At 46.1% G+C, this 19,244-nt stretch overlaps 1 protein-coding gene across 3 annotated transcripts in view; it reads left to right on the forward strand.

Moving 5' to 3' along the window:
- The window catches only part of Ttc12 (tetratricopeptide repeat domain 12), a 44,305-nt gene that overhangs the window by 23,942 nt on the left and 1,119 nt on the right, over nt 1-19,244 (forward strand). For 2 of the 3 annotated variants that reach the window (XM_028783750.1, XM_028783749.1), the window contains 12 exons: nt 333-521; nt 1,619-1,688; nt 2,558-2,646; nt 5,144-5,312; nt 10,632-10,724; nt 12,075-12,135; nt 12,774-12,911; nt 13,364-13,462; nt 13,897-13,965; nt 15,367-15,468; nt 16,659-16,758; nt 18,214-18,439. In XM_028783750.1, coding sequence (XP_028639583.1) covers nt 333-521; nt 1,619-1,688; nt 2,558-2,646; nt 5,144-5,312; nt 10,632-10,724; nt 12,075-12,135; nt 12,774-12,911; nt 13,364-13,462; nt 13,897-13,965; nt 15,367-15,468; nt 16,659-16,758; nt 18,214-18,439 — 1,405 coding nt within the window. Of the gene's footprint in view, nt 1-332; nt 522-1,618; nt 1,689-2,557; nt 2,647-5,143; nt 5,313-10,631; nt 10,725-12,074; nt 12,136-12,773; nt 12,912-13,363; nt 13,463-13,896; nt 13,966-15,366; nt 15,469-16,658; nt 16,759-17,040; nt 17,147-18,213; nt 18,440-19,244 lie in introns of those variants that run through there. The other variant, XM_028783751.1, reaches the window with a different exon arrangement.

Below are 19,244 nucleotides of genomic sequence, written 5' to 3' on the forward strand. Positions count from 1 at the left end.
CTCCCTCTTTCCTGTGTTAGCAGGCCCGCTCTCCTCAGCCTCCCTCTGTGCTCATGTTCAGACTCATTTCTTTCTTCCTTTCCATCTTCCAATATATTTCTAGAATGCCCCAAACTCCGTGTTTAGATCTTACATTACTTCTAAACGGTCCCTTCCTAAAGGAATTACTTGAATTATTATCTGAATTATTTTCCTGCTCTATACTTCACATTCTTGAAAGGAAGGAAGGGGGTGGGCAAGGGCAAGAGAGGCATGGAGAAGAGAGGAACCTCTTGTATGCTGCCAATTGTTAGGATGTTGTTCGTTTCGCTTTTGCCTGCTTGCTTTACTAGAACACATAAATCAAGTAACTCTTCAAGAAAAGGCAGATCTTCAAGAGAAGGAAGCGCGCAAATCTCTGGATTCAGGAAAGCACACAGCAATGACGACCAAAAATCTTCTGGAAACCCTATCCAAGCCTGGCCAGACGCCATTGTTCTATGCAGGAGGCATTGAGATTCTGACAGAAATGATGACTGACTGTAAGTTAGATACGAGAGGGGTCTGAAGAGCATTGTCAGTGTGAAGGCATGGGGCCCGGGGTCTGGCTTCATGAGATGAAGATCCCCTCCCTTCCACAAATGTTAATGGAAAATCTAATATAGGCACCAACCTCCACCTGTGCCCTTGTCAGAGGATGTGCTGATTCAGTGGTCAGGCAGGAAGCACCACACATGCAGCACAAGACACACACAAGGTCTGCCGCTGCTCCATATGTGCCCAGAGTGCATACTCAAACCACGTGGTGTATTTATTTATATTCATATCTATACTCATTATTATATGAATATATCTTTGAATTATTTGTATTATGCATATGTGTGAATATATTATTTGAGTAATATATGAGTATACTATTCAAACATTATATTTATATTCATAAATATAAACATTGAATACATCAGTGTACCTTTTCTATAAACTTTTCACACATCTTGCTTACATCCCCACATCCGCTCTGACATCCCATACCATGCACACACCCTAAGCCATGTAGAAACAGAAGAAATTTTTATGATAAACTGTAGAAATCACCCCAGCTGCACTTAGCAGCTGCTTGGAACATGAAAATAGTTTCAGAGGAAACATCTCCGTCTCCTAATGAGATCATGCCCTTCTGTAACCAGTTCCTGTAAACACTGATGACAGAGATCATACAGCTTTGATTGCCCAGTGACAGGACATCATCTATACAAATGGATGGAGCCTCTGGTCCCTCTTCAGTATAGAACAGAGGCAGCTCAGAAGCCCTCCCCCGAACCCCACCCCTACCACCAGCTTCTTAGAAACTGTAAGTTCTACTCCAGAGCCCGGAAGCAGCTTCAAAATAAATACATAGAGTCAGATGGCTTCCCAGTTCTTTCCAGAGATTAAACAGCTCTCTAAACACTTGAGTAATGAATTGAGATGCCAGCATTTTCTAAGCAGTCCCTCTGAGTGCCTGATGACAATTACATTTCTCTGAGTGTGCACATCCAGCCTTTCCCACTGGGATCTTGTGATGGGCCTCGCCATGCTGCAGCTGGATGCCAACCTGGTGGGAAAGGAACCTGACTTAGCTCTTGTGGCTTTGTTTCAGGCACAGAGCGAACGTTGTTCAGAACATATGGTGGATTCAACATCATCACTGATCATGAGGTCATTAGAAGGTAGGAATCTCTGGGAAGAGCCAGATGTCTATTAAGAAAAGAAAGATACTGTATGAAAGCAGATATTGACCTCACAGGCAGGGCCTTACTCTGTGTCCTTGCTCCTCAGGCCATAGGGTAACCCCTGAAAGAGCACATGTGAGCTCAGCACTCTTTGCATCATGTTGCAGCTGACGGAGTGAGCCTGTCCCACAGGCCCTCTCTTGTGCTTCTCAGTGAGACAAGCACAGGTCCCGCTGGTTTCCCACCAGACTCTCTATAAGAATCTCCTTTGTTCCTTTTATCATTTGGGAATTTGCTGGTCATTTAAGGAAGCAGAAGCAGCTGGTCCTGTCTGATTCTGTTTAGAATTTAATCTGCAACAAGACCTACACGGTAGGAGGTGAGGCACTGAGTTTATTCCATATTGTGCTGAGATGGTCCAGGAGGCTTAGGATCCTAAAGTGGGTTGGATGTTTGTATGTTCACTCATCACCAACAGCCCCTAGCTGTCCACCCTCCTTTACGTATCCATCCCTGCCTTTTTCTATCCTTGGCTATTGACCTGGAACTTTGGAGTCAGTGATGGACAGCCCCTTGGTTCTGGCAGCCTGTGGATATGCCTTTTTTGAGGGGGCAGGTCTCACTATGTAGTCCTGGATGGCCACTCTTTCTCTATGCAGACCACACTGGTCTTGAACCCACAGAGATCCACCTGTCTCCAGCTAAGTATGAGCAATTAAAGGTGTATGCCACCAAGTTCAGCTTGGATGTGTGTGCGTTAAAAAAAATTCTCTTAAATCTTCCTTTGGTGAATCTGGGAGTAGACCTGAGTGAAAGGAAAGCAAAATAATTCCCAGGCTCTCCATTCCTCTCCCTGTCTTCTTCAGGTGCCTCTGCTTAACAGGGAAAGACGCAGTTGAGGAAGTTCTCTGTGTGTCCATTCTAAAGCTCTGGCAAGAAGTATGCGTTGACAATGGTAAGCCTGGCTCCTCACCCTTGATTGTTAGTTGTGTGCCACAGAACTGAAAGCTGTGTGATTGTGGTCCACTGTGGTAGTTCTCCCCAAAAATCAGGACCAGGAGAATTGGTGTCTACATTTCCTTGCCTTTTTCTTCAAAAAAGTACACGAATCAGAAGCAAGTTCTGTATTGAGTTCATTCCCCAGCCCCCACGTCCTCCTGTCTCTCCTCCTTCTCATTGCCCTCCTCCCCTCCCTCCTCCTCTGACTCAGACACTGGGGTGGAAGGTGGGCAAGATCACTGTCAGCTTAACAAGTGCCTGCCCCCAGGGCCTCTGCCTGCTCTGCAGACTCATGACTTCTGCTCATGCCATGAACAATGGGGATGGATAGTTTCCTTTCTCGTCTGTTGAAAGATACTTGGTTTTGCTGACCATAGCAGCCCTTGAAGCACTTGGAGATTTATGACTACCAGCCAACCTCTTTGGGCACTGATGAGCATCTGTCACTGAAATAGGAAAAGGCCAGAGGGATTTTATTTTGTCAACTCTTACCTTTCTTCATACAGCATCCTCCAGAGTTTATTAAGTCCTTGCACAATTTTTCTTAGTCACCTTTATGGCTTCTGTGTTTATCAAGATTTTAGGTTATTTCCTTCATCTCTTAAAAAAAAATGTCTCACAAGAATGGGGTTGATCTTGAGATGGGAAATGCTAGAAATGAAGACAATGACAGGGTGGAGGCTGCAAGGAGTGTGTGCATGCACCAGTACAGCCGAGAATAAGGAAGCAAGCTCCATTCTTTTAGTAGCTTGAAGGACTGAGAGCTTACTGTAGGCTGTAGACAACTAGCTTATCAGGAAGCCCAGTTACTGAAAGGGATCATTAGCTAAAGCCAAGCACCAATGTTTGGTTCTCGGAACCTGAATTAACAACAACAGAAAAACCCAAAACAGGGGTGGCAGCATGCTAGGAATCTGGAGACAGGTGGCTCTCCAGAGCTCTAAGGTCAGCCAGACTGGCCTATTCAGTGACTTCCAGGCCAGTGAGACCCATGAAAAAGAGAGAGAAAAGAGGAGAGGAGAGGAAGGAATGAAAGAAGATAAGAAAGAACAGAGGGGGGAGGGACAGACTGACAGAGAGAAGAGAAGAGAGCGGAGGGAAAGGGAGAAGAAGGGAAGAGAGGAGAAGAAAGGAGAGGAGAGGAAAGGAGAGAGAGAATATTTAAATGATACCTAGGAATGACATGTGAGGTGTCCTCTGGCTTACACACATACACACACACACACACACACACACACACACACACACACACAATCCAAAATAAACCAAAACAAATTATCGAAGTCCCTTACTCAGGGATGTGTGTTTACCAAGATTCCTGAAAGAAGGTGAGGAAGACTGTATTTTCTCTCTGTGAATCAGATATAATAGCCCAGATACTTTTGTTTTTGTAACCCTTGGAGTTATGTTGTTTTAATATCTGAAAAATATTTTCACTTGGGGTATGCATATGATGTGTCCCAAGCTCATGGAGTCTTGACATACCGAACTCAGTAAACACAAAGCCGTTTTTAAAGAAGACAGAGAATATGAAAAAGCAGAAACATGAGAATACAACAATGGCATATTGTTGGTCAGGGAGAGAAGTCAATTCCAGCCCACCCACAGTGACATACCTCCAGATCATACCTCCCAATCCTTCCCAAACATTTCCACCAAATGGGGACCAAGCATTCAAATATATTAGCCTATGGGGGGGCACTTGCTTTCAAACCCCCACATCTTGGGAATTATTACCTCCCCAAACCCAAACAACCAAAGCTTTAGCACAGGAACCTTTGAGTATTATTTCTGATTCAAATGATGACGTCATCCCTCCAATGTGCTCTGACGCATTTCATTACTTACTCTCATACCCCTGCCTATGTTCTGTCTGCACCCACATGCCTGCTCAGAAAAGAAAGCAGGCACAATTCAAGGTCATTGGTTTTCAGTGTTAGGACTCTGGAAAGAGTTCACCATGGAGGATGGGAAACACTGCTCAGATGATATCGTAGTTTCTTTGGAAGAAGACAAATGGTTGCTCGGGTCAGTGTCTGGAGATGTTCTGGTGTCTGGTTAAGCCAAGAGCGTTTCCTTTATCCCATCCCATGTTCCCCCACTGAGAACGGTTTTATAATGATAACAGTGTAGCTAATCTACAAGAGCCAGTCTCTGTCTAGCACCATCAGGCAATAGCTGCCCAAATCCTCCTAAAAACTCTTAACAAGGGGGTCATTGCAATCATCTCACTGATGAGGAAGCTGAGGACCTCAGAAGTTAGTTATCAGCAAAGGTCTTCACTCTTGCTCATTCAGACACAGAAGGTTGGCCACAGAGACCAGTTCTTATGGGTAACATCATCCTGCACAGTAAATGTGTTAAGAGCTAGCTGCTCTTTAGGGTGGTGAGCAACAGAACTGACTTAAATGCCATCATGGCAGCTCGAGGCCACTAACACCCGTGTTCTACAGAGGAGAACCAGCGGCTGCTTTTAACCCACCCTGATATAGCCAGGCTGCTGCCTTCCTTCATGACTTCCAGAATCCTGGTGATTCAGCAGCAGAGCCTGGCCCTACTGCTGCAGCTCACCCACACAGAGAATGGCCGGAACCAAGTGATCAAGCACCTTGACATGACCGGGTAAGCCTTTGTGGGTGGGATCTTCCTTATGACCCTGAGGTTGCCACAAAGTAGACAAGGTCAAGCTGCCCATCCCCCCTCCTGTCTCTGGTGTCTAGTTGCCATCAGATTGTCACCAGCCTTCATGAGAGAGAACAACAGAAGGAACCTTTGAAGGGAGCCCTATCAGGAAGGTTCTCAGACCAGCTCCTGGCTGAGCTTAGAACCATGCCCAAAGAGAGACCCTTGAACCTGCCGGAGGCAGCGTTTCGGTAGCCAGAGAACCCAGCCTAGAAATGGACCATGGCAGACAGAGAACTCAGCCTAGAAATGGACCATTTGCTCCATTGTTAGACTCAGGCTCCCCCCTGTCCCTCTCCTTGCTTTCATCTGCTCTTCTAATTGATGCAATATTGGTGGCTCGTTTTTCATGTCCTTCAGCCATTTCTGAAATGATAGAGTATCTATTAGTCAAACAAATGCTTTTCATGAGGCTCTTTCTGAGACTGAGACAGGTAGAATGTGTGCCTGACTCTTACCTGAACCACAACTTACCTGAATCGCGGTGACTCTTTCAAATGTCTTTTAAAAGACTGCACTTGATACCCTCTTCACAGAGTAGGCAGGAGAAGCCACACCAAGTAACAAAGCCACATCACCCAGATGTCCCCTCGTTCTCGCTCATTGGAACTCAACCCCCACTTTCGGTCTTCTGTAAGAAAAGGAGCCAGATCTCCCTGGACAAGGCTGAGATGCTCTCACCTGTCTATCTGTGAGGAATTCATTGTGTGCCAAAGACAGGGTGGTCTCCTTCTCCCTGCTCTCAATGAGTCATAGTCCCAGGAAAAGGGCTCCAAAAGCACAAAAGCACTTGGACTTTTCAGGTGATTCTGTGGCCATCAACTCAATCCTGTGATTTTCTCCGAAACCATATTTTGTCTCTGATCAGCTATAGCTGTAGTTGTCTTATGACTTTTGCCCTAAACTGTCTTTGAATTGCCACAGTCCCAACTTGAACTTCTTTGGAGATCAGCAGAGGTTGTGGCTCAGCTTGGTCCATACAAGTCCTGTGTATGGGCAGGAAGACCTCAGTTCATTGCCTTCAGCCCCACTAGTCTTAGTCCTTCTTTGGATAGGTGGGAAGGAGGAATAATTGGTTCTCTGAGCTGGAGTGAGGTTGTTTGAAGCAAGACAGAGCATTGCACACCTCACAGAGACATGCAGGTAATCTTCCTCCCCAGATGTCATGAACTGGCCGGAACAGGTCTCCCAGTTTGCAGGAAGCACTGGGATTTAAGATCCACACAGTCGAGTATTTGATCCACCTACGTGTTTTTACTCATTTTTGGCCTGCGAGAGGTACATTGTCTTGTCTCTACTGCACACTTGGAATGGCACTTAGGAGAGATGGTGGGGAGCTGGAGAGATGACTTGGCAGCTAAGAGCATGTACCACTATGACAGGGGGCCCAAGCTCAGTTCTTAGCATCCGTATTGAGCAGTCCACTACCACCTACAACTCTAACTGCAGATCTGATGCCTTCTCTGGCCTCTGAGAGCACAATTTATATTTATATAAATATAGATTCTTTATATTAAGAGAATTTTGGTAGGCTGGGCATATGGCTTTATGATAGAGCCCTTACCTAGTATATATTAGGGCTCAGTCCTCAGCACACTACCCTCTGTCCTCTAAAAACAAACAAACTAACTATCCTAACTAACAAACAAACAGAGGTATGTCTGTGTCAGTTTAGATCTTTTTCTCCTGCCTTATGCAGACAATTTGACTAAAAGGAGCTTAAACAAAACAGAGCCTGGCCTATCTTCCCCACTTTTCTTAAAAAGAGAAGACTAAACACAACAGGTCGCTTGGAGATGCCAAGGCCAAGATCATGGTCCTTCTCTTTACCTTTCCTTATCCCTGGATGATGCCAAGCCTCATGTCCATGTTTTTACACAGCTTAGCTCCTGCTGGATCTGCCCTCTTCATTAAAACAAACAAACAAACAAACACCACTGCTTACTTCTGTTTGGTAGACTTGTGTGCTGAACTACACAGGAATATTGTGTAGACTTCTGTAGCAGAGTCAGGCAAATTGGAAGGGAGACGTGGTGACTTCGAGGTTGGCCAGCTAACAACTGCTACCACAGGAAAGAGCTACCCAGCATCCTATCTGATACTTGGCGTGAACCTAAAAATGCTTTAATGATCATCTTTCTCTCTTTAAGGTAGATTGTCCAGAGTCTTAAACAGGGCAGTAGTGAAAAGGTGGGCTCCATGAACCCATTCCCTGAACTGTGGTCCATCCACTGAGACAACAGCTTGTCAAGAGATCAGAAAATGTGCCTCAGGGCAAGATGAGGTAAAAAGGGACACACTGTCCTCTGTAGGTAATGAGAGCAGTTAGGAGAAGTGTTTTGTCACGGGGTGAGGAAGCTTATTGCTTATGTCTCCTAAGGCTAAACCAGGATGACCCTGGCTGTTGTCTGTCTTGGATAACCCTGACCATGGTCTGTCCTTGGATGACCCTGATTGTTGTTTGTCCTTGATGCTATTCAAGTTCATCAGCATTCTTCATCAAGACCAGGAAAGCAGAGCTAAATTGGTGTAGAAGGAATCTGGACTAACTCCAAAGCAAATTATTTCTGATGGATGAGCACTGGAGTACACTCCTGAGGAAGTCAAGGATTTTCAGGAGCTTGGGAACACCTGAGCTTTAGACATCATGTCACCCCGCCCCACCCAGCATAGGTCTCCCTCTGCAGTGCCCAACCCAGTCCATGCACGCTCCCCTCTGGGGAAGGACCAGCATTTTCACTGTATCTGTCTCCCTTAGATTTGGCCCAGGCAGTAGGACAGCTCAACAGCCAGGAGGTCTTACCATCTAGTTAGGGTGTGTGAGTTAAACCTCTCCCAGGTAACCCATCTACTGCCAGAGCTACTGGGACTATGTTGCCTATTCCATGGCCTATCCCATGACTCTCTGCCCCAGCCAGCCCAGAATATGATGGGTCTGAAGAAAGCATCAAACCCTGCCTCTTCCCAGCATCACCGCTGCACACTAGGCTTTTCTAGATCAAGTATCCAACTTCCTCTACCAATCCTCAAGGGGATTCAGCCCTTTCCAGAACAATTTGCTAAACATATCTTATACCTTAAAAGTGAGTACCTGCTACACTCCTAGATATCCAATCCACTGGGTCTTTTCTGGTCTTGCTGTCACTCCACTGCCCTTAAGAGTCTGGTCCTCTTGATCAGAGCCTTCTCAAACTTCATGCCATGGCTGTCGATATCACCCATCCTGTCCTTCCTCCTCCATCATAGATTTCCCTTCTTGGATTCCTGTACTAACCTTTGTGCCATCACCCAAGCCAGGAACTCCAGTATCCTATGCTAGCTCTTGTCTGCAACTTTAAGAGACAGAGTCTATGTCTTAAAGATTAGCTAACAGAACACTTCTGTTGCTAGATCCTGCCTCCTTGTCTCTGAAGCATAGCAAATAAAACGTGGTTTTTTTTTTTTTTTTTTTTGAGGCCCGTCTCTTTCAGCTGAATTTTCTGTTGTAGTACAGAGCATCTAACCATCCAGTTGCTAAGTCAGAATTCTAGGATTGACTTCTACCACCTTTACTATGGTCATAAGACTGCAGCTTGTCAGTCCTCGCTCATTAGCATCTCCTGATCCTCCCTAGCCGTGCTCCCCCCTACTCCTCATCATTCTCAGTCTCTGTTATACCCCCTCTTATTTACTAGTACCTCTCATCCTGCCATGGCCTCAGCCCTGACCCATGACCTTTATTGTCAGGACAACCACACATCTCCCTGGTGGAATTCTCTGTCCCTCTCTGTGTCCCATCTTTTCCAATCTGGCCTCCATGAAACCAGCAAAAAGATGTTTTTAAAATGCATACTGGTCCTGTTTTCCTGCTTAAAATTCTAAAGTGACTCTCCATTGCCCTTAAGACTAACTCATGAGTGTCACCTGGGGCCTGGTTAAAGTGCAATCTTCCAGAGATTTGGGGCTTAAGGGTAGTCTTAGAGGTGTTTGTGTACCACCCTACCCCCACCACTACCACCCAGAAAGTCATCACACGTAGGAGAAGGTGGACCTTGGGGGGTTAAACCCAAAGATCGTAGAAGACTCTAGAAGGCCCATCATGAACTGAGCTCTGTCTAGTTCTCTCACCTCCCTGCAGTCTACTCTCCTCTTGCACCCTAAGCACTAGTGGTAAGGAGCTGATAGGTGTTCCAAAGATACCTCATGGTCTAAGAGTACCTCAGAGTGTTCTGTCTGATGTGCCCTGTCTCCCTAATAGCCTTCAAGCTCCCTAATGCCAGAACAGTGCCTCATTTCATCTTTGTGGTCCTAGAACCAACCTCATTGCCAGGAGGATAGTAGCCAGTGGTAGTTTAGCCCAATTGGATGTATGAATAAGTGATAATAAGCATCAGTGTTCTCTGAAGATGCAGCTTAGACAACACATATTGTTGAAGCCCTTTCATCTTTATTCCCCCCCGACACATCCTGCCAAGGGGACTCCGGGTCCTTAGCGTGAAGCTATTCTAGCACATCCCTAATGCTTTCCTTTATTATTTGTACATGCATCACTGTAGACGAGGAGCTAGGTGCCGAGCACTGCATGCCGCATGCAGAGATGCTCAGTTTGCTGGAGGGGACTCATTACTTTGAGTTGTAGTGTGCTGACAGTAACTCCTCTTTGGGCAGCTTGGGGTTGCATAGCTTTTTCTGTCAGCTGAACTGGACTGTTTGCCCAGACTGTTTACAGTCAGTTCAAAACCCTTGAATCTTTTCTGTATGAATTGGCAACCAAAGTAAGTCTCCCAACTCTGTTCCTCACCTACAATCTCCAGCTCTCAGTAGAGGACTCTAACTCTATTAAATCCATCTGCTATATTCAGCAGCCTGTCAAGATCTTGTTAAATATTTATTCCATCATCTGTCTTATTAGGGAGCCTCCCACTTTCGTTATGAGTAGATTAGGAAGTGTGCCATTTAGATGTCGTCCAAGTTAATGAACTCAACTGAGACACAGCCGTAGGGGCAGAACACCAGAAACTCCTTCCAAGCTGGTGTCTGATAAATTAATGAACTTACATTAAAGCTGGTTGTCCACCTGGGGATTTACATGGGGTACTGGAGCCATCCTGGAAGGATGGTGTCTATGAGTCCTGGGTGGCCATGGTGGAGCCATCCTTTCAACTCTTCTTTCCCAGATGCTGAGGCTGGGTTGGGTCCTTACAAGGACATCTTATTGGAGATGCTGAGGATCAGAAGACATCCCATTCTGAGTTTTGTGTTTTTAATGGCTCTTTGCAGACTGTGTGAAGCATTGCTGTCATTTCTTGACTTCTCAGATAAAAAGGCCAATACAGCCATGGGACTACTCACAGATTTGGCTCTAGAAGAAAGGTAATTGTTTTGTTTGTATAAACTGACAGCTCTTCAACCTGTGTTAAGCTGTGTGGTCTTTGAAAAATGGCAGACTAATCTCCATATGAGCATTACAAGATTGGCTGAGGCAGGGGACTGATGGGTTTCAGAGGGCTATGGCCATCCACTCTTATCCCAGTCCCTCTAGGTAGAGGGTGACCTAGTCCTCAGTGAACTTGGAAGCTATAACACACAGTTACCCCATTGATTCTATTAATTCTGCATCTGTGGGTTCAGTCAGCCATAGATCAAAAGTACTTCTAAAACTACTTCAGTTCCAAACATGGACAGACTCTTTTCCTTATCAGTCCCTAAACAATACATACAGTGGGTATTTACATAACACTTGCATTGCTTCAGTGCCATAACTACAAATGATGAGAGAGGCTCAAAGATCCCTGGGGGTTATTCATAGATTGTATGCAAATGCTATGCCATTCTATATAAGGAACTTGAGCATCTGCACAGCTTGGTATTCATAGGTTCCTGGGGCCAATTTCATACAGACTCTAGGGAGGATGATAACTGAAAGCACTGCTTCTTGCAGTAAACATATCAGCTGTGGCTAAAGGAAGCTTCCTGCCACTTGGTCAGTGCCTCGACTGGTGCGTAGTAACTGCTGGCTAACCTGTATTGAATGACTATGGGTGAACAAGCAGAGAAGGAACCAAGAAATGCTGCCTCCTCTTGGGTTTCCAACAATACTGAGCAGCTATGTCTTCCTGCCTTGTGTTTTGTTTATAGCTGCTGGGGAGGAGATGGTAAAACTCCTAGATTTTGGAATAATTACAAATTCCTAATGAGCATTTCTTATGAGCATTTAAAATAGTCATTGAACACAATGTGAGTCTTGCCTGGAAATAGCCATGGAAGAAAGAACTACCACGCTCACAGGTGGACCAGCTATGGTAGGCTGGGAGCATGGATGGCTGCACCAGCGTGTCGTGCTGTACATCTGGGCCTTCCCTGAGGCTGTGATGAGTGAACATGCGTTCACAGTTTCCCACTTGCACTGGACACACAAACCCAAAGTGAGGAGGAAAGGATGCAGTCAACTCAACAGAAGCTGGGGGGATTCCAGCAACTGCTCTGGACAACAGCCCTTATGTGAGACCTGTTGTCTGATATCAAAGATTAGGCTTAGAAAAATTAAAGTCATGGGACAGACCCAGGGACTTTTAACTTTAGGTACACAGAATGAATTGTGTATCTGTACCCTAAGTCACATGGGCCCTGTTCGTAGGTCTCTGAGGTATTCACCTGAGATGCCAGCCTCATGGCTGTGTTTGTGTCACTTCAAAATTATCCTGACTGATGTTCTCTCAACAGATTCCAAGCCTGGTTCCAGGCCAACCTTCCAGATGTCCTCCCTGCTCTCACAGGTGCTCTGGTGAGCAAACCCCCAAGTGTCTCCTCTATGGCAGATACTTCTTTCCAGGACAGGGCTGTTGAAACACAATTTACATCCCAGCACCCTTGTTGTCTCTCAGCCTGATTAGTCATTTATTCACAGCTGGAATGTACACAGTTCCCAGTTATTAAAACAACTGCACACAGGACAAATAGGCTTATGGGCAGTGCTGGGAAACACTGCATGTGGATTGCATCTTGACAGTAGGGAGAGAGCGCCGTTCTCCATCAGAGACCTCCTAGCACAAAGTAGTGTCTTCAGGATAGGGTGTGGCTTGGTCCCCTGGATGGAAATCACCCCCATCAAGACAAGGGTAGCAGTGTTAGGGATGGAGCAAGGGCTCTCCCTAGAGAGCATGCTATGTCTGTTGAGCCATGAAAAGTTCAGGAGATCTTGAAGGAGCACTACTATGCCCCAACATTATGAAGCTGGTTGGTGGAGAAGCCAAGTGTATGATTCTATCCTGTTACCAGAGTAATTTCGTTGATGCCATGGTGTGACAGTAAGCTAGCTGCCTAGCTCCTAGCCTTTTGGTGAGCAAGAGACATTTCTAGAAAAAAAAAAATCCTGTGACATTGTTTACCCGCTGTCTGAGACATCTCTGAATCCACTTGTAGAAACGAGAGCCCAAGTTAACCAACCCCTCGGCCCTCTGTCAATGCATTGCTCTGATGGGAAACATCAGTGCTGATCCTACGGCCAGAAGACACATGATAGCCTATGAAGAATTTGGGAATGCCTGCTTGGACCTCCTGGTATCACAGCCTTTCTATTCAAAGTTGGTCACCTGTCCTTTTGTGGGGCACTGGCTTCTGTTTCTTCTGTTCTGTTTCTAGGGCCCCATTGACTTATCCCTACCATAGCAATAGGTTTGGTGGGATGGTGACCTCCAAAGTCCTTTAGATTAAGTCTCCCTGACCTAAGAAGGCTTTTCTGATGGAGCTGATCATCCACTTCCATAGCCCAGATCTCAGTGCAAACCAAGGGTCTGCTAAGCCAGAATGCCATAGCCAAGGTATCTGAGATAGCTTCTACTCCTCCTAAGTTAATGCCAACTCTTAGAGCTGGTGTCTGTACTTCTACCACCATCGGAGTCCATAATATTGGCAATATAAGGAGTGTGGTTGTCTCGAGACTCTCATCTAAGGGAACAGATGACCATGAAAAACTGCAAGGCAACAAGATGGCTACCTTGTTTTGTTTCCAGGTCAAGTGCGAAGAGGACATGGACCTGTTCAGAGAGGTCACCTATACCCTCTTAGGACTTATCATTAACTTATGTCTTGAGATCCCCCTCATCTCTGAGGTACAATGCTCTTGTCACCCTCCTTGGATTCCTGGGATGGACTGCCCATATCAAGTTGCTTGATTTGTACACATATTCATAAAGTGACCAGAAACATGTGGCCCTGAACATTAGCAGCTTGGAGAGATGGAGGTATGAAGGGATGTACTGTCACTTTGCTGAGGGCAAGAGTCACTCTCATAGTCATTTAGAAAGCTGTCCATATGCACAGAACATGCCAAGTCTACTAGGGGCTGCATTTAAATAGTCAAATAAGATGTCCCCTGCTAGTCCAGAACTAGAGGACTAGAACAATAAACTCTTGTGGATATGGACATGCATAGTGTAGTTCCCAGAGAGTGGGTAGCTATGTTTGATTGCTTGAAAAATACTCTACAGGGGATTCTAAGTTTCAGGGGTTTAAAATTGCTTTTCTCATATTCCCTTGTTTGTAGATGTGGGCCATGAAGATGAGCCGGAAGTGCTTGTCTCTACTGAACAGCCAAGATGGAGGAATCTTAACTGTAAGTTTCTCCAATAAGTGGATTAATGGTTTCCTGCCCTGGTACTGTTTTCATGTCCATAGGTCTTGTCCATTTGTAGTTACCATCTTTGAAATCTCCTTGACTCTGAGATACAGTGTGGGTGGACTCTTCAAAGTGATGCCCACAATCACACAAATGTCAAACTTTGCCTTTAGTCTGAGAGCATTTGGTGACCCCTACACATATACATGTGACCCTTGTAGAGTCCAGGAACCCAAATTAAGAATCTCTTGACTGTGCAGTCTAGACTTTAATGAGCTGATGCAATGCAGCCTATCTCGTTTATATTATGATAAGAGATCCTTTGGAGACATATGCTAGAATGACTTTCTGAATTCTGCTTCTGACACTTGGCTATGAAAATGAAGATGGTCCTGTGGTTAGGACAGTGGACATAAGGAAGTTAACACAATTCAGAAGGCCATTGGCCATCACCCTAGGATGCACTCTTCACCTACAGCATTAGTGCAGGACCTAAGACCTAGCCAGACAAGGTGACACCCAGAACAGGTGTTAGAAAACAACCCATTAAGACCTACAGGCAAAGGCATTGGCTTCAGATCTTCTCATGTTGTCCTCTGACCTGTCAACCACTTGGGCATTGTGACACATCCCCCTACACACACATTCACACACACACACACACACACACACACTCACTCACTCACTCACATACACACCCTCACACCCTCACATATACACTCACACACACATACACACACTTACACACATACACACACACACGCACACTCACATACACACACACCCTCACACACTCACATATACACTCACACACACATGCACACACACACATACACACTCACACACGTACACTCATATACACACTCACATACACTCAAACACACATGCTCTCGCACATAGACACATACCAATAATCATAATTATAATTCTAAAAAATTTTTTTAAATGAAATGAAAACTGGGAAGTAAAGCAAATGAAATCTCCCAGAAACTCGAACCAAAAGAGAGAGAGATGGAAAGATAAAAATAAATGAAAATTGAAAACTCCACAGGTCGGTCCTAGAAATGGAGCCTCCTCTAATGAGGACCTGCTGATGCTGAGGTCTGGGAGGCACCTAGAAAGGACTGACTCTCAGGGTTGAGCCCTATGTAAAGCTGAACTACACTGGGCCTCTGTGCCAGGAGGCGTTATTTCCAGCCCTTTGAGCTGCCTGCCTGTCAGAAAAAAAACTGTGTTCACTAGATGTTCTTTGCCCATTATATCATTTAAAAATGGAGGCATAAATGTTGCTTCCAATACTAATGATTGCTTTTGCCTACGAAACTCCCCCTCATTAACTTTGAAAGTCACCAGTGTTTCTGGATGGGGTGTCTAAGCTTTCTCTTTCTGTCCCCTCAGAGAGCAGCAGGTGTTCTGAGCCGGACCCTTTCTTCCTCTCAGACCATTGTGGAGGAGGCCCTGACAGCAGGAGTGGTCAAGAAAATGATTAAATTCCTGAAGGTAAAGTAACGGCCCTACTCACGACTTCTTAACTCTCCCAAGATCACCTGTTCAACTCAGAAGGCAGGAGGAAGGTGAGCTGTTCGGTTAACATGGTGAGATGTCATCTCTGCCGAAATAGAGAGCCAAGTCTTCCATCTGTCCACCTTGACAGTGCTCTGAGCAGTGACGACGACCTTTGAATGAATAAAGCAAATTGTTCTTCAGCTTACAGTGGTAAAAAGCGCTTGCCCTCCAAACCCAGCTTGAAACATGCAGCCTCTGTCCTTGAACAAAGTACATTGAACAGCTTTTGGCAAGGTCCCTTAAGGCAATTATTTTGTTCATGGATTCCTGGTGCCTTCCATCCTTATCTGAAGTGGACCAGTTGTAACTCCATTTGTGAGCTTTGGAGGCTGCAGAGTTGTCATGTGACCAGAGGATGTTGTACTTTCCCCACAAGAAGTAGGAACAATGAATCAAAGTGAGGAGCCAGATTCCCCTGGGAAGGCACATGGAATTATCAGTCTGTTGTCTCTGGGTCCCACCCATGCTGCAAGGCCCAATTGCTCATGTTACTGCTGCAGCAGTATTGCTAAGTGGGGCAGGAAGCACGCTCCATGCTGGGGAAGATGCTGCCAGGCTCAGGCAGATGACACAGGGTCAGGATGAAGGGTCTCAGTTAAGACTCACACTTGGTCAGTGTCTGCCATTATCCCTACAGTTTTGGCATTACACCAGAAACTGCTAGATGCATCCACACGTGTACACATACATCCTAAAGACCCCGGTATTATGAGATATGCTTGCATAATTGTTGCCTCTTATAATGATATCAGTTGGTGATTCTTCACAGGTCAACCCTTATTCTCCAAAGCCAGGGGATGGGTGGCAGGGGCTGACATTTGCTTCCTTATGGGAAACCACCAGCTACCGAACAGCATCACTGTTGTCTAAGCCAGTCTCTAATAAAGTCTTTCAGTGGTGTCAGGTGGACAGGCAACAGGCCTGCATTCCTACCCTGGGCATGGGCTAGGTAGACGGGGGGAGACAAGTGACCCTCCATCCTTGCTCACCTATGAAGCACATGCCACACTTCATCTACTTCTCTTACAGATACCATGGAGGCCACTGGCACTGTTATGATCACTGAGGTACCTAGGCAAGAATGGTTAGACCCTTGATCTTGCTTTTCTGATTTTGAAACCTAGGTGGGAGGCCAGACTGCATCACGTTACGCCATAAAGACGCTGGCTATCTGCACAAACAGTTATCACTCAGCTCGGGAAGAAGTAATAAGACTTGATAAAAGTAAGTGACAGTTTCATTGTGGGAGCCCAGGCCTCAGAGGGGGATCCACCCTGGGAGCTGCAGAGAGAATGGAGGCTGAGGAGGGGGGCGGAGAGGCCTCGACAGCACTGCTCGCTTCCTTGTAGTGTTTACACAACAGGATGTCAGTTCATCTCCCATCACAAAGTGTCTCCTTGGCCTTTGGTCTGTGCTTCGGTAAAATGCCAGGCAGCTCAGAGATCACAGGGCAGAAGCTGGACAACTTCTCCCACCCCCAAAGCTAACCTGGACTTGTTTCTATAGTGATGCTGGAACTGGCCTAGCACCAGCTCTCCCCCTTCTTGGATGGAGGGAGGAAACACAGCACCTTCAACCACAAGAGAATAAAGGGAATTTCAGCATAGAGGCCAACGTAATTCATTAAGCTTGATTTATTAATTTAACCTGAAGAGTGTTGGATGTCACTCCATTCATAAGATGTGAAGGCTGCAGAGTGACCATGTGACAGAAGAATACTCTAATTTTCCCACAATCTAACTTAAATCCTAAATCGATTATAGCTATTCATTGTGGGGGGAGGGTTCCAAGCAGGGGAAGATTCCTAATGTTCTTCACACCTCCTCCTCACACACTGACTGACCAGATGGGGTCCACAGAGGGCAAGAATCTTCCTTCCGAAAATATAAAAGCCTCTCACGCAGGCTGGCAGGTGATGTAGAGTTGGGGGAGGGAGGGCCTTTTGAAAACAGACTTTCTGACACTCAAAGTCATTTTAAAGACAAAGTTTCCATCTTGGGGATTCATTGCTGTGAAGAGACACCGTGACCACAGCAGTTCTTATAAAGGAAAACATATAACTGGGCTGGTTTACAGTTTTCGGATGTTTAGTCCATTTTCATCAATAAACATGACAGGGTGCAGGCAGACATGGTGCTGGAGGAGAAGTTGAGAGTTCTATATCTCAATCTGCAGGTAACAGAAAGGGACTGTGTACCGCACTGGGCGAGGCTTGAGCATAGGAGACCTCAAAGCCTGCCCCCACAGTGACACACTTCCTCCAACAAGACCACACCTTCTCCAGCAAGACCACACCTTCTCAGCAAGGCCACACCTTCTAATCGTGCCACCCACTATGGGCAAGCATTTACACACATGGGTCTATGGGGCCATTCCTATTCAAACCACCATAGTCTCAGATGTGGCTCTATCGGGTCTATAACGTATATAGATCAGACTGGCCACAAATTCACACAAATCAACCTGTCTCTGCCTCCTGGGTGCTGGGATTAAACCATCATGTCCAACTATGCAAAGCAATTTGTAGCACAGTACAAAGCGACAGGGAGAAAGCACATATTTCCCCAAGGTTCTGGAGAAGCTTGCCATCCACTCCCCTCCTTCAGCCTCCCATGCCCTCCTGTCAGCCTCTTCAGCTTGTCAGTTGGAATTGCTCCCTTTGCCCATGTTTCCCTATAGAGTTGGATGTTTTGATAATGCTGCTTGCCTCAGAGGATGAAATTCTGGTGGGCAATGCTGCCCTCTGCCTTGGCAACTGCATGGAAGTGCCCAGTGCAGCTTCTTCCTTGCTGAAGACGGACATTGTGAAGGTGCTATTGAAGTTGGCAGGGAGCAACTCACAGGAGACAGCCGTACAACTGAATGCAGGCATCGCTCTGGGAAAGCTGTGCACTGCTGAGCCCAGGTCTGTTGTGGTCACCACAGAGCCAGGCCACCCAAGTGTTGGTCACATATCACATAGGGTGGGGCGAGCCAAGCACTGTGGGAGGAGCCCCATAGAGGGACTTCCTGCCTTGTGTGCAGGTCTCTCTGGGTCCCCGTGAGCTGTGTCTCTAGAAGAAGGGTTCTTTTGGGGGTATGGGGAACCACAGCCTGAGAAAGGAAATGCTTTTGACAGGGTTTGGTCCCAGTCACACAGTCGCCATCTGGTCATCCCATCCCCCTTCAACCGGCTCCATCTTGCTTTCTCCTTTCTCTCACACATTCCTGTCTCTTCTTCTCCCTATATTATTGAGCTTTCTGTCCCTGGGACAAAAAAAGATGTCCATTTAAAGAAAGCCTTATTTTGGCTGATGGTCTCAGGGGCTTCAGCCTCTGGTTACATGTGTCTTGGGCCTGTAACAGCGCCACGCCTCATGGCAGGTGCATGCCACTGAGGGGAACCATTCATATCACGGTGACCAAAAAGCCAAGAAAGACACACGAAGGGACAGATACCTCACCTCCATTTTGAGAACACTTCAGTGACCTAAATTCCTCTCATTAGGCCCAACTTAAAAAGCTTCTGTCACCTTTCTTACAGTGACATAGACTGTGACCAAGGCCTCAGCATATGGGTCTTTGAAGGACATTTAATATCCAATCTCTCTACATGTCTCTGCCCCATCTCTTCTTTGCTCCCCTCCCCTTTCTCAATATTTCTGTCTCCCCTTCTTCTCTCTCCCTTCCTTCCTTCCTTCCTTCCTTCCTTCCTTCCTTCCTTCCTTCCT

This window comes from Grammomys surdaster, unplaced genomic scaffold (genome assembly GCF_004785775.1).
Source record: "Grammomys surdaster isolate TR1022 unplaced genomic scaffold, NIH_TR_1.0 1164, whole genome shotgun sequence".
NCBI lineage: Eukaryota > Metazoa > Chordata > Mammalia > Rodentia > Muridae > Grammomys > Grammomys surdaster.